This window comes from Brassica oleracea, chromosome C9 (genome assembly GCF_000695525.1).
Source record: "Brassica oleracea var. oleracea cultivar TO1000 chromosome C9, BOL, whole genome shotgun sequence".
NCBI lineage: Eukaryota > Viridiplantae > Streptophyta > Magnoliopsida > Brassicales > Brassicaceae > Brassica > Brassica oleracea.
Genome location: NC_027756.1, coordinates 1,469,377 through 1,482,070, shown reverse-complemented (window position 1 = coordinate 1,482,070; position 12,694 = coordinate 1,469,377). Strand labels below are relative to the sequence as shown.

Sequence of the window (12,694 nt, the reverse complement as noted above, 5' to 3'; positions counted from 1 at the left end):
ATGATACTCAAGAACAAATTGAATAACCCAGCTTCGAACCTAGCCAAAATATAATTTGGTTCATTCTTGGTGATATTTTTCGAAGACATTTTCAAAAACCGACAGAAAATAGAGAACCAAATGCCCAGCTCTAAATAGAATTTTTTTGAACCGGATTGTATTTAAACCGGTAACTCTAACCGGATAAATCTAATGCTGGGCTTCACTGTGGGTCTAATTGGACAAGGAATAAATAAAAATATATTGGGCCTACCAAACCTGAAAGTTGAGACTTAGTATGGGCCTAATTAGCAAGCGAAGAACAAGTACAGAGGGAGAGGCGACGAGTAGTTTTCTCAAACCGCCATGGCTACAGCTTCAAGGTTCCTCCGGAGATTACAGAGGTCTCTCAAGCTTCCTCCACCCCTTCTCCGTAGCAATGTCCCAAGGGCTTTAAGCTGTTTGGCTCACAAAACTAACGGAGCCATTTGAATCTCGTATCCGCCATGATTCTTCTATTATTATCAGAAGCTTCTCTTCTCAAGGTCCTGCTCCTATCGATTACAGGTGACTTACTTCCTAATCTCTTTCCCTTTAAATCTTTTTACTGTTTTGAGTTCGTGAGTTTCATAAAAATGTAAAAGAGGAAAACAGTTCGGTATTGCAGGAGGATGAGTTCCACAGATTAGCCAATGTCACTATAAATAACCTTCTTGAGAAGATTGAGGTATGTAAAAGCTAAAGACTTTGACTTAGCTTTAGATTGCAATAGTCTCCTACTTACAATGTCTTTGCTGTTAACAACATTGGTTCATGTTCAGGATTATGGTGATAATGTCCAGATTGATGGTTTCGACATTGATTATGGGGTAAAAGACAAACTATTTTATCGCATTTATGTGCTTATTATAAAGTCAATCAATTTGTTGTTGTGTCCAAACAGAATGAAGTTCTCACACTAAAACTTGGATCTTTAGGCACATATGTACTCAATAAACAAACTCCTAATCGACAAATCTGGATGTCTTCACCTGTCAGGTGTAGATTCTTTCTTATCTAGATCATCATGTTCTGCTAATTTATGGAGAAAGGAAGTGCGTATCGTCGATGTATTTGACTTTGAGCTTCCACATCTTGGATTCACATTGATGTCATCTTGATTCTATTGTTTTGGCACACAGTGGTCCGTCTAGATTCGACTGGGACAGGGATGCTAATGCATGGGTTTATCGGCGAACAGAAGCAAAGTTGCATGAACTGTTGGAAGAAGAGTTGGAGAATCTATGTGGCGAACCAATTCAACTCTCATAAGAAAAAGCCTTAAAACAATAGTTTTGAGTTTATCTAGGAACTTGGAACTGCTCTGCCCTTTCAAGCTATGTCTACTATGAAACATCCAGATGAACAAACAAACTAGGGACATGAAAAGATTGTTTCAGTGCGAAAACCTGATTGATGTTTTTTATTGTACTATTTATCACTAATGTAATGTTCTCACGGTGACACTGTTACACAATTCTTCTCTGTTAAAACTCTCTTTGTTTAATCAGAAGCTGTAGCTGCCTTTACGCAGAGTCAATGAAAGTCTCAGGCCTTAAAGCCATGTGAAATCTTTAGAAAATTTTAGGTGCTCCAAGTTTCAATAAGTGTCCTTGTGTTTTGTGACTCGAGTCCTTTTTGGCGTCTACAATAAACTACGCTCAAACAAAAGTAGTTTATGTGTGATTCTTTCATCCTTCTTCGACCAAGTCTTTGATGTCTTAACTAATTTCCACGGCCCGTGTGTGTAGAGTTATGATATCTTGCCGCTGAACCAATGTTACTTTGCCTTCAATTTTCATTGGTAGGTAATATGTTTGTTTTGTTTTCACATTTATCTCTACTTCTTTATTTATTTATTTTCTTTATTCTAATTTTTAATTTTTTCAATCTTTTTTGGAGATAATTTTATATATTGGAAGAACCCGTTCTTTTTCTCCCCTCTCCCCGCCCACTTTTTAAAAAAAATTTCTTTTCAATCTTTTTGGAGACAATTTTATATCCTATATGATTGATATATTGATAAAGCCCGATATCTCTGCTCTCTCTCGCTCTCTCCATGCCCGCTATTTTTAAATTATTTTTCAATCTTTTTTTTGAGACAATTTTATATTGTATATGATTGATATATTGGAAAAACCCCCTATCTCCTCCGCTCTCTCCCGCCCGCTATTTTTTTTAAAAAAATTCCATCTATTTTAGAGACAATATAAAATTGTATATGATTGATATATTGGAAAGCCCTCTCTCTCTCTCCCCACACTTTCTCTCTCTCAGCATTCTCTCTCTCTTTCTCCCCACACTTTCTCTCTCTCTCCGCATTCTCTCTCTCCCCGCTCTCTCCCTCTCCCCGCGCTCTCCCTCCCCTGCACCCTCTCTCCCCAGCGCTCTCTCTCTCTCTCTATGCTCTCTCTCTCTCCCCATTCACTCCCCCCCCTCTCCTCTCTCTCTGTCCCGCGGGACAGCCCGCAAAGGAGTGTGCATTTGGCGGTACGGGCTTGAGACGACCTTTAGAAGACTGCAGCCCGCGCGGACTTGACCCGCCCTGACTCGCAAGGAGATGAGCCCGCTGCGGTACGAGACGGGTGTTGACATGAAGCAGAAGTAAGCTGCCAGACTTGAGAAGTAAGCCTTCACCAAGGCAGCAAGCACTAAAGTCTGTGAGTTCATTCATCCACAATTGGGACTCATAGACCTCTCATGTCACTGATATCTCCTTCATGAACCCGCAAAGGAGTGTGCATTTGGCGGTACGGGCTTGAGACGACCTTTAGAAGACTGCAGCCCGCGCGGACTTGACCCGCCCTGACTCGCAAGGAGATGAGCCCGCTGCGGTACGAGACGGGTGTTGACATGAAGCAGAAGTAAGCTGCCAGACTTGAGAAGTAAGCCTGCCAGACTTGAGAAGTAAGCCTGCCAGACTTGAGAATTAAGCTGCCAGACTTGAGAAGTAAAATGTCAGACTTGAGAATTATGCTAGAGACTTATAAGGTTTTATAAAGCTTTTATAAGACTTTATAAGGTTTTATAAGGCTTTATAAGGTTTTTATAAGCTCGAATTTTATTGAAGAGAAGAAGAAGAGAGAAGAAGACTGTTGAAGATATTTTAAAACAATGAATATTTTATTATATTGTGTACTGAGGTAACTTGCATTTAAATACTTGTACCCAGATCAACAATTAAATCAAAGAAACTATTATCTCCTTCTCTCTCTTACATTTTGAGATCTACTTTCTCTCTCTATGTTCTTCATGTTCTTCATTTCCCAAAAATAAACTCTCAATAATTTTTTCATTCTAACAACGGGACGGGACGGATTAACCCGTTTGACATCTCTACATACACATATAGGTATGGTGTTGGGATTTTTAAATATAGCCTATGCGATTTGATGGACCATATGGAAACAAATAGTAACCAATCACAAAATGGGAGGTAGAGAAAATAGCATACAACTCAAAGTTCCACTAACACTATATGCACGATATGATATAGAAAAGAGTTTTATATGGTGAACCAAAAAAAAAGAGTTTTATATATATTAATAAGAAATACATTAATTTAACAAAAGGACATAATTCCTTACACACGATTTTTCCTCTTAAGAGATTATACCATGAATATATTGTATTTTGAGCGATTTGCAAGGAAAATATACAATAAGTGCAAAATTTGCAAGAATGGAAAAACACAAAAAAACATGGTTGTCAGTTTTCTCTCTCTGGATTATTTTACCATTTGCCCCTTACTCTAACTAGCTAGTCTAAATTAATATAAAAACCAATTATATTGTAAAGTATATATATATATATACACGCGTAATGATCGATCCAACGCAAGCTTGAAAATCAGGGATGTAAGGTTCACCTTAGCGTGAAACAACTTCTTTGCAACGAAAGTCACGAAAAATAGAATCTGCTCGGAACCAAAATATCGAAGAAATGTCGGAACTCTAGACAACCGGATTCAACAAAAATGAACAAGCATAAACACAACAAAATCTTGATCAAAATCTAAAGAGAGGAGATTAGAGCCCGGGAAAAAGTTAAGGAGCTATTGCCTCAGCTCCGACGAACGCAAATGGGTATTGGATCCGATGACCTCGCAGCTTCTCGGCAGCCGGTGTGTTTGAAACCGTACATCGATCCATCCAGGATTAGTCTTCACCGAAAGAGCCATCCCTAGAGTTGCCTCGCGCCCCGACCGCCGGAATCTACAAGAGACCCGACTCTCAAACTTCCTCCGCCAAGTTCAGATGCTGCCTTGCCGTCACACGCATCCTACAGCACCGCGCACAAGCTCGTCGACACAAGAATCTTCACAGGGACGGCGCAACAAGAAGACCTTAGTCCCCATAGAGACCGTTTCATCGAACAAAGATAATATAATAATTAGCTAGCTAACATGAATTATTAATGTTTACACTTTTGTTAGTTTAGCTAGCTAACATTCATTAACGTTAGTTAGTTTAGCCGGCTAACAAATGTATTTTTATGTATTTGAATCAAATATTTTCATGCAGTATATTTGTTAGTTTAGCCGGCTAACATATATATGTTTACGTATTTGTTAGTTTAGCCGGCTAACATTTGTTTGTTTAGCCAGCTAACAAATATATTTTAACGTATTCAAATCAAATCTTTTTATGTAATATATTTGTTAGTTTAGCCGGATAACATTCGTTTGTTTAGCCGGTTAACAATATATATAAACAGTTATTTGCTAACAATAGCTATGTCGATTTAACAAACTCTGATAACTGTGGATTCGTCGGTGAGGGGTTTATCGCCGAGATTGAACCGATGATTACGCTGGTGATTCTTCATCAGACAGGGGAACGGAAAGGAGATGTCGGGGACTGAGACGGCAACGAGAGGTGTGAAACTGAAACCGGAACGAGGGTCTGAAACTGAAACCGGAACGAGATAGTCGGAAGTTTTATGATACCATATTTCTGATTTTGGAGGAATTTGGATGAAAGAGGTGAGTTGTGTTGTGTTGCGGAGAAAACAAAGGTAGAGGAGAGAAATGTATGTAGTAAATTCGAACTGTATCGATTGTAGTGATAATATTACTCTTGCCTCACGCGTAATGATGGAAAGCTCTCGTAGGTATCGAGCTAATGTGTGTAGGGGTAGTATTGTCATTAAAAAAAAAACACGTCGCCCTTAACTCCGAAAATCCATCGCCGCAAATATGTGGGTTATGCTTGTATATACACTGCAATTTCTCTTGTTTTTTTTTGGGTGATATAATACAAAAAGTATTCAAAGTTGAAAGTGCTGCTTCACACACACTTATTTAATGAACCTGAGGCAGTTTGACCATTCAGAGAAAATGGGCTCTTCCTCTTGGCCGTTGCCCTATTCCTTGGGACCATATGGTCATTAAGCGATGGTGAAGTCTACGAGAAGTCTTGAGACTTGAAACTTACTTCACCCCCTTTATTTAAATAGATGGACTTGAGACAGTTTGATCATCAGACAAAAATATGGCCTCTTCCTCAATGACGACTCGGGTGATGAAAGAAGATGGAGAGTGTATAAACTGGGCTGATCTTCCGTCTGAACTGACGTTATCGATCCTGAGCAGGCTCGACACCATTGACATATTGGAAAACGCTCAGAAAGTGTGTACGTCATGGCATCGCGTCTGTAAAGACCCTGCCATGTGGCGCAAGATTGTCATACCGCGTGACATAGGAGACTTGGTGTACGACTTGAAATACGTGGCAATGTGCCGTCACGCAGTGGATCGTAGCCAGGGAGGTTTGGTTGAGATTGACATTTGGTATATCGGTACTGATTCTCTCCTCAACTACATTGCCGACAGGTTATCTCTCCCTCTCTCTCTCTCTCTCTCTCTCTCTCTCTCTGCGTCAGTTTTTGAACTATAAGACCTTTTTTTATATAATACCCTATTACTTGCAGTTCAAGTAGTCTGAGAAGACTTAGACTTGGAGTGTGTTCCTCAGTAACAACTGATGGAATTATTGAAGCACTTGTGAAGCTTTCCATCGCTTGAAGAACTTGAAGTCCCACGCTGCAGACTGATGGTAGATTTTCTGAAAGTTGTAGGTCAGTCTTGTCCTAATCTGAAGACACTTAAGCTATACTGCGAGGCATTCATGCGTCCTCGGTTCGTGTATGATGATTTTGCTCTAGCTATAGCTGAAACAATGCCTGGACTTCAATTCCTCCAGCTCGTTGGAGACCTATTATCAGACATTGGTGTAAGCGCCATTCTTGATAATTGTCCTAACCTGGAACATCTTGATTTACGTCTGTGTTTTAACATTAAATTTGCCGGAGATCTGGAGAAGCAATGTTCTGAGAGGATCAAAGTTCTAAGACGTCCTGAGGACTCCTTTCATGATTATCCATATGAAATATCTTTTTATGATACGGATGCATCTGAAGACTATTACCCTGAAGACGATTACTTCGAAGTTCCCAGTGACCATTTTGACTACGATCCGTATGATATTGACGATGGCCCCTTCCTGGATGGTGGATTCAGTTACATGCATCTCTAAACTCGTGTTCGCTGGTGAGATCTTTTCATTATTTCTCGTGTTTTCTGAAGATTTTCCTTCGCGTCATAGTCATATGTATTTTTCTTTTGCGAAGCCCTTTTCTATTGTATTTTATAACTCGAGAATGTCATTGTTTCATCTACCTTTTGAGTTAAAGTTTGTGAGTTTTTTTTTTTTTTTGTAACACAAGTTTGTGAGTTTAATCAGCAACATTAAAGAAGACGAGCCTTTTGCCAGTCAGAAGTTTACAAATATTTTATTTAATGCTTGTTCTGATTAAAAACAGAATAAATAAACGTAAAGATGAAAGCAAAGATCATGCAATAATACATTTTCTCAACTAAAAAAATCCTTAAAGACAGACACAGATCACCTTTTTCAAGTGATACCGTAACAATCAGAGCGTCGTCTCTCCTAAACTTATAAGGTTTAGGAACAAATCCATCAACCGCAAAAGTTCAGTGTGGCTGAAGGAAGGGCAAAACGCACACCATCAAGCTCTGGTCTTGCAATCACTTGGCATCCCAGTCGTGATCTAAAAATGTTTTTGCTAGGAACATGAGATATATACTATACTATGCCATTATGTAAAAACAGATGGTTTTTTTTTTTTTTTTTGGGTTTAAAAGATAAGAAAGAGAGCTTACGTTTGTGTGAGGCCGAAAGCAAGATCAAGCATGTCATTCTCCTCATCTGTTGGTTCTTCAAGTTTGTTCTCGTACTACTCTATATCCTGTAAATACAATTTCAGATACATTTTTCTATTGGCAAAATCCTGGTTTCAGGAAAAACAGAGGATGATCTGTTATTTATAATAACGGAGTAGATACGTTCCCCATCACGATCACGACAGGTTGAACAAGCTAGAGAAGCCTCACAAGCCCCTGGAGATTAAAGTAAAACATTTGAACCAATGCTTTGTAATGCCTTCGAGGTCAATATCATTTTCATGAGCAGCTTCTAGCACTGACATCCCAATAGGGAGTTTAACAAGAATCCCCTCTCCGTCTTTATCAACAAAGACAATGGTTATCCTGAAAACCTAATACCAAAATGTCAACAAGTACTAGTATCACACTGAAGGAATACGTTTTCTATGTGAACAACATTCAAAACTTACTTTTCAGTTTCTTCACCACCCTTCTCAAATTATTAACAATGACCTTACCATTTGTCTCCGGAGAGAGTCTCTGCAGAAGAAACTAGATCTTAGAGTCATCTTAATCAACACCTTCCACGTCTCAGCAGAAAGATGGTGAGGCTCATTTCTTCTTTTTTTTCACTCTATCAATCCATGAATCTCCACAATCTTCAGGTTGTTCAAGAAAGATTCTTTACTAATCTCTTCTTACTTGACAAAATTTCACAATATTATCAAGACAGTGAAGCAAAGAGGTAACTGAGAAAAATAGAGTAAGCTCTGTGTCTGAAAATTGATATCTTGATGAAGCAAAAGCTTTTCTCAGACAAAGTAACTTGTCCAATAAATGAACACTAGTAGTGGTGACTGTGCTTCTGAGATTCGGTGTGTTAATCTTCACAACACTCTCTTCTGAGTATGAATGGAAGCAACTCACAACCTTTAAGTCTCTGAAGCCTTTTACCAGAAACCTCTAACCCATCAAGCTCTAAAGAGTTCTTTATAGTAACTTCTTGAAGAAGACGGCAACTAATAATATTAAGTGCCTTGAGTCTGAAGCAATTTTCTAGATGAGGGAAGTTTGGATCTGCGAAGAAATCTGAGATATAAGTTTGATTTAAGCTTCAAGGCCCTTTTGAAATTATTAGTGAATTCAAATGTCAATAGCTAATTTGTTGGTTATTTTTTATTTCAACAAAATCAATAGATAATTGATTATTTATACATAAAATAGAATCATCAAAGAACCAACATGCTCTTGACAGGAACTTGACTAAGTTAAAACACACACAAGAGATTGGCTTTAAAGACTACAAATAGCGATGGTGCTGGCACTCAAGAGGAGTAATAGGAAACCTCGCAGCATCAAAACAATAATCATAAATCATGTGGTTAGATCTAACCCAAATAAGCTGATGATTCTGATGAAGGCTTAGCTCAGACACAGTCTGCTCATCCCACTAGCTAGAATCTCTGGTCTTCTCCACTACACTTGCTTAGATCAGTTGTTGTCGGAACCTCGCAAGCATCAATCTTGAAATCTTTGTAAGAAGCAATGAAAGGAGCGTGACTCCAATCCGTTTTCACAAGACCTCCTTGTGTTGCCCAATCATCTGCCTTCCATATCAAACTGTACACTTCCCATTGCTGGATCTTAGCAAAATTAAATATAAAAATATACAGAATATAGTATTTTAGGTATTAAATATCTATTAATTTTTTTCAGTTGAAATATTTTAGATATAATATACATGATTTTTTTGTGGTATTTGGTTCAATAACTCTTTGTTTCATCATTTTCCGGTATACGGTTTGAGTTATGGTTCGAGTGGCCGATCCTATCCAGTTTTCAAAAACTTAATCATATAAACGATGAGATTGTCACAACTCATAGCCAAATAGACAACGAGTCATGGTTCCGACTGGTATAAATTTATGATTTTTTAAAACAAATAGATAAGATTTTGTAAAACTTATAAATACTATTTCAGTTTTAAATAAAAGTTAATTTATTATAAGTTCTATATCATTTTTACATTCAAACAAAAACAAGAAAACAATTTAAATAATGAGTTAATGAAATTTGGCGTGAATCTTCATAAGACATGTAGAATTGTCGGCTGTAGAATTGTCTGTGATATTTCTCATAGTTTGTAATAGCATAATATATCCAACGTTAAAAAACATATTTTTATTTATTTATTTTTTTTGGGGGGGGGAGGGTGAGGGGATTCTTCGGGTCAATACTTGTAAATATAATTATGGTTGACCTTGAAAGAAATAGTGCGCTATCCTTTGATGCAATCCATCAAAGTAGAGAAATCAGATCCTTCAATCATAATGAAAATTTTAAAAATGTAGATTTTTCCTTTCTACTCATTATATATTTGTATCATTATTAACTCATTTTTACATTTTTAGGTGGTTGATTGGTATAAAGGACAATTGCACAGTTCAAAAGCAAGTATTCAACTCCTAGGAGATTGCACTGATTCTTCTCGTTCGCGATCTATAATGTTTATGGACTTAGTAGACGCTTGTGGAATTAAAAGCAGAGTTGTTGTGGGTCATCCAACTGACAAGAAATCATTGGATTCGATGTGGGTTGTTGTTTTAATGAACAATGAATGTGGAGATGCATGTTGATTTAAAGATGAATCAGGCCAGTTGATTACCGGTTCAAGCTGGCCAGGATTCATCTGTAAATCAACATGCATCTCCACATTGTTCATTAAAACATCAAATCCAGTGATTTCTTGTCAGTTGGATGACCCACAACAAGCATAATTTTAACTCCACAAGCGTCTTCTGATACCTTAAACATTATAGATCGCACTCGGGAAAAATAAGTGCAATCTCCTAGGAGTTGAATACTTGTTTTCAAACTTTGCAATTGTCATTTATACCATTCACCACCTAAACATGTAAGAAAAGAGTTAATAATGATACAAATATATAATGAATAGAAAGGAAAATCTACATTTCATGAACTTTTTATTATGATTGAAGGATCTGATTTCTCTACTTTGATGGATTGTATCAAAAGAGATAGTGCCTTATCTCTTTAAAAGTCAACCATAATTATATCGGACAATAAACCACTAACTCAATAAAAGCTGAGACATTTTTAGTCACAATTCACCTTGAACAATAATAACATTAGTCTGAGGCTCAAAACGCACCAGGAGGAAGAGGATCGAACTCAACCGCTAGTGGTCGACCATCCTCTCGATACTGTCTTCCTAACTGTCTCTTCACTGCAGTAATAGCAATGTTCTCAATACCTTCCTTCACTTTCAAGTATTCAGAAGGCTTGCTAAACCAATAGTTTCTCATAGCCTGAGGATGCTCATTATGCGCAACATACCTCGAGCTTTCCACATCTCTGCTAGAGACAAGGCTCTTGTGTAATGATGAGCGACGTTCCGAAGATGTGTTAACTTCACCATCATCATAAAGCCTTTGACTTTCAACTTTCCTTGGCTTCTGGTTCCAATGATCTGTTTGCTTAGTGCTACCGCTTGAGCCATGTCGAAGTACGCTCCCACGATCTTGAAGAACAACGCTTGACCGATCTTGGCTACCTATGTTGTTCCCATCTTCTTTTACAGACCGTTTGTCCTTTAACCTTCTATGGCAGAACCAGCCAGAAACTTGCTTCTCGGTTAACCCTATTTCCTCTGTTATCTTAGCCTTCATTTCTTCACTCGGGTACTTATGCGCTGTAGAGAAACCAAGTCACTATAAATCATATACAACTTGGCATAAAGGAATATATAAAAAAAATAACAAGTCCATGGTTACCATTGTAGAAATTCTCAAGCGCCATAACTTGGATGTTGCACTTAATTGTCGTTTGCTCGCTTGCTCTTGCTTATTTGAATTAAGAAACTGAAAACCAAACAAACAAATTTATTTTATCGCTTTAGCTAGTAACTTGTCTGCTACTCTATGTGTGGTCATCGGTCCTTGTAAATTTGATCCCGTATCACTACTGTGTACTTCACTGTGCACTTGCAGTTAGATAATAGGGTTAAAACCTGACCTATCATGAAATCTGTGTTTCTAGATGAATTGTCTTCGTTTGTTTCTGATTACTTTTTTATTGTCTATGTAATGCATCTTTTGTTCTTGCAACACTCTTTTTTTCTATGATAATTGATTATGAATCTTTTCTGCAACATTAAATAAAACCCTTTTGCAAGCTAGAATCGTTCAAAATAACTGTTTCGAGATTGTTATGTTTTAAAAAAATCAGAATAATAAGATACGCAAAGATGAGTTATATAGTAACACTGTTTATTCTTCAGGAAACAACCAATAAAATTCTTAAATAAAACCTTAACCATCTCTATGATCATGTACACTGCTTCATGTTCAAATGTTTCGTTATATGGTAGCGATCAGAGAATCTCTGGGAAAACTAATGAGGTTCATTAACAACAAAGTTCCGTGTGGCTGAAGGAACGGCCAAACGCACAACATTAAGCTCTGGTCTTGCAATCACTTGGCATCCCAGTCGTGATCTGAAACATTTTTTGCTAGGTACATGAGAATATGAGATACTCCTATGCCATTAAGTAAAAAAAAGAAGAAGATGAACTTTCTTTTCTTTTTGCGTTAAGAGTAAGAGAGAGTTTACGTGTATGTATGTGATACCCGAAAGCAAGATCAAGCATATCATTCTCCTCATCTGTTGGTTCTTCAAGTTTGTTATAGTATTATGTATCCTGTAAACACAATTCCAAAATACTTTCTTCTATCAGCAAAGTCCTGGTTTCACGATCACATGACACGTTGAACACGCTAGAGAAGCCTCACAAGCCCCTGCGGGTTAAATTAAAACAATAGAACCAATGCTTATTAATGAGAAGAAGCATTAGGAAAAAATGGAAGAGAGAAGAAATAGAACCAATAGAACCAATGCCCTTATGTCATTTTTCATGAACAGCTTCCAGCACTGACATTTTGTTACATGTGAATTGCTTCTTTACTAATAATCCTTCTTGCTTGATAAAATCTGTCACAACATTAATAAGTGAAACAAAGAGATAGATGAGAAGAAAACGAGATGCAAGCATGTGTAAGTGTATATATATACACACTACCTCAATGAAAAAAGAGATCAGATAAGAGAGTGAATAAACTGTGTCTGAGAATTGAGTTCTTGATCAAGCAAAGGCACTTCAATGAAAGCCTTTTTCAGCATTGATCAATGATAGCCATGGAGACACTCTTGTTTCATCTGGTGAGAGATTCGAGCTAGGCTTCTTCACTCCTAACGGAAGCTCCGATGGAAAAAGGTACTTAGGACTCTGGCTTTACCGTTTACACTCACAGTTGTTTGGGTTGCAAACCGTGAAGCTCCTGTTCTTGAAGGTTCCGGAATTCTCACTATCTCCAAAGATGGGAATCTTGAAGTCACTATTCAAAGGGAAGAGTGTATTGGGCCACAGATGTTGAAGTCGACTATCAACATTCTCGTGAGCCATTAGCTACT

The 12,694-nt window shown here is 37.7% G+C and overlaps 2 protein-coding genes and 2 pseudogenes across 2 annotated transcripts; 2 read left to right on the top strand and 2 right to left on the bottom strand.

The window, feature by feature from the left end:
* Window positions 1–324: 324 nt before the first annotated feature.
* LOC106315452 (frataxin, mitochondrial) lies at window positions 325–1,547 on the top strand. Its single transcript, XM_013753179.1, is given in 6 exon segments — window positions 325–456; window positions 458–546; window positions 634–706; window positions 801–848; window positions 923–1,017; window positions 1,161–1,547. Coding segments are annotated over 6 exon segments (546 nt in total). The 5' UTR covers window positions 325–345; the 3' UTR covers window positions 1,291–1,547.
* Window positions 1,548–5,510: 3,963 nt separating this feature from the next.
* On the top strand, window positions 5,511–6,554 carry LOC106314069 (annotated as a pseudogene).
* Window positions 6,555–6,814: 260 nt separating this feature from the next.
* On the bottom strand, window positions 6,815–9,893 carry LOC106314068 (annotated as a pseudogene).
* Window positions 9,894–10,365: 472 nt separating this feature from the next.
* Window positions 10,366–12,686, bottom strand: LOC106314067. Its single transcript, XM_013752014.1, has 2 exons — window positions 12,533–12,686; window positions 10,366–10,916 (listed from the first exon to the last, which is right to left on the bottom strand). The coding sequence occupies exons 1-2, from the start codon at window positions 12,684–12,686 to the stop codon at window positions 10,366–10,368; spliced, it is 705 nt and encodes a 234-aa protein (XP_013607468.1).
* Between the last annotated feature and the right edge of the window lie 8 nt (window positions 12,687–12,694).

Bases quoted from the DNA above. Each gene is read 5' to 3' on its own strand.
- LOC106314067 (XM_013752014.1), bottom strand. From the start codon at position 12,686: ATGGCTCACGAGAATGTTGATAGTCGACTTCAACATCTGTGGCCCAAT. The intron at 10,917-12,532 runs GTGAGTGTAAAC...GTTTCTCTACAG, and splicing joins GGTTTGCAACCCAAACAACT to CGCATAAGTACCCGAGTGAA.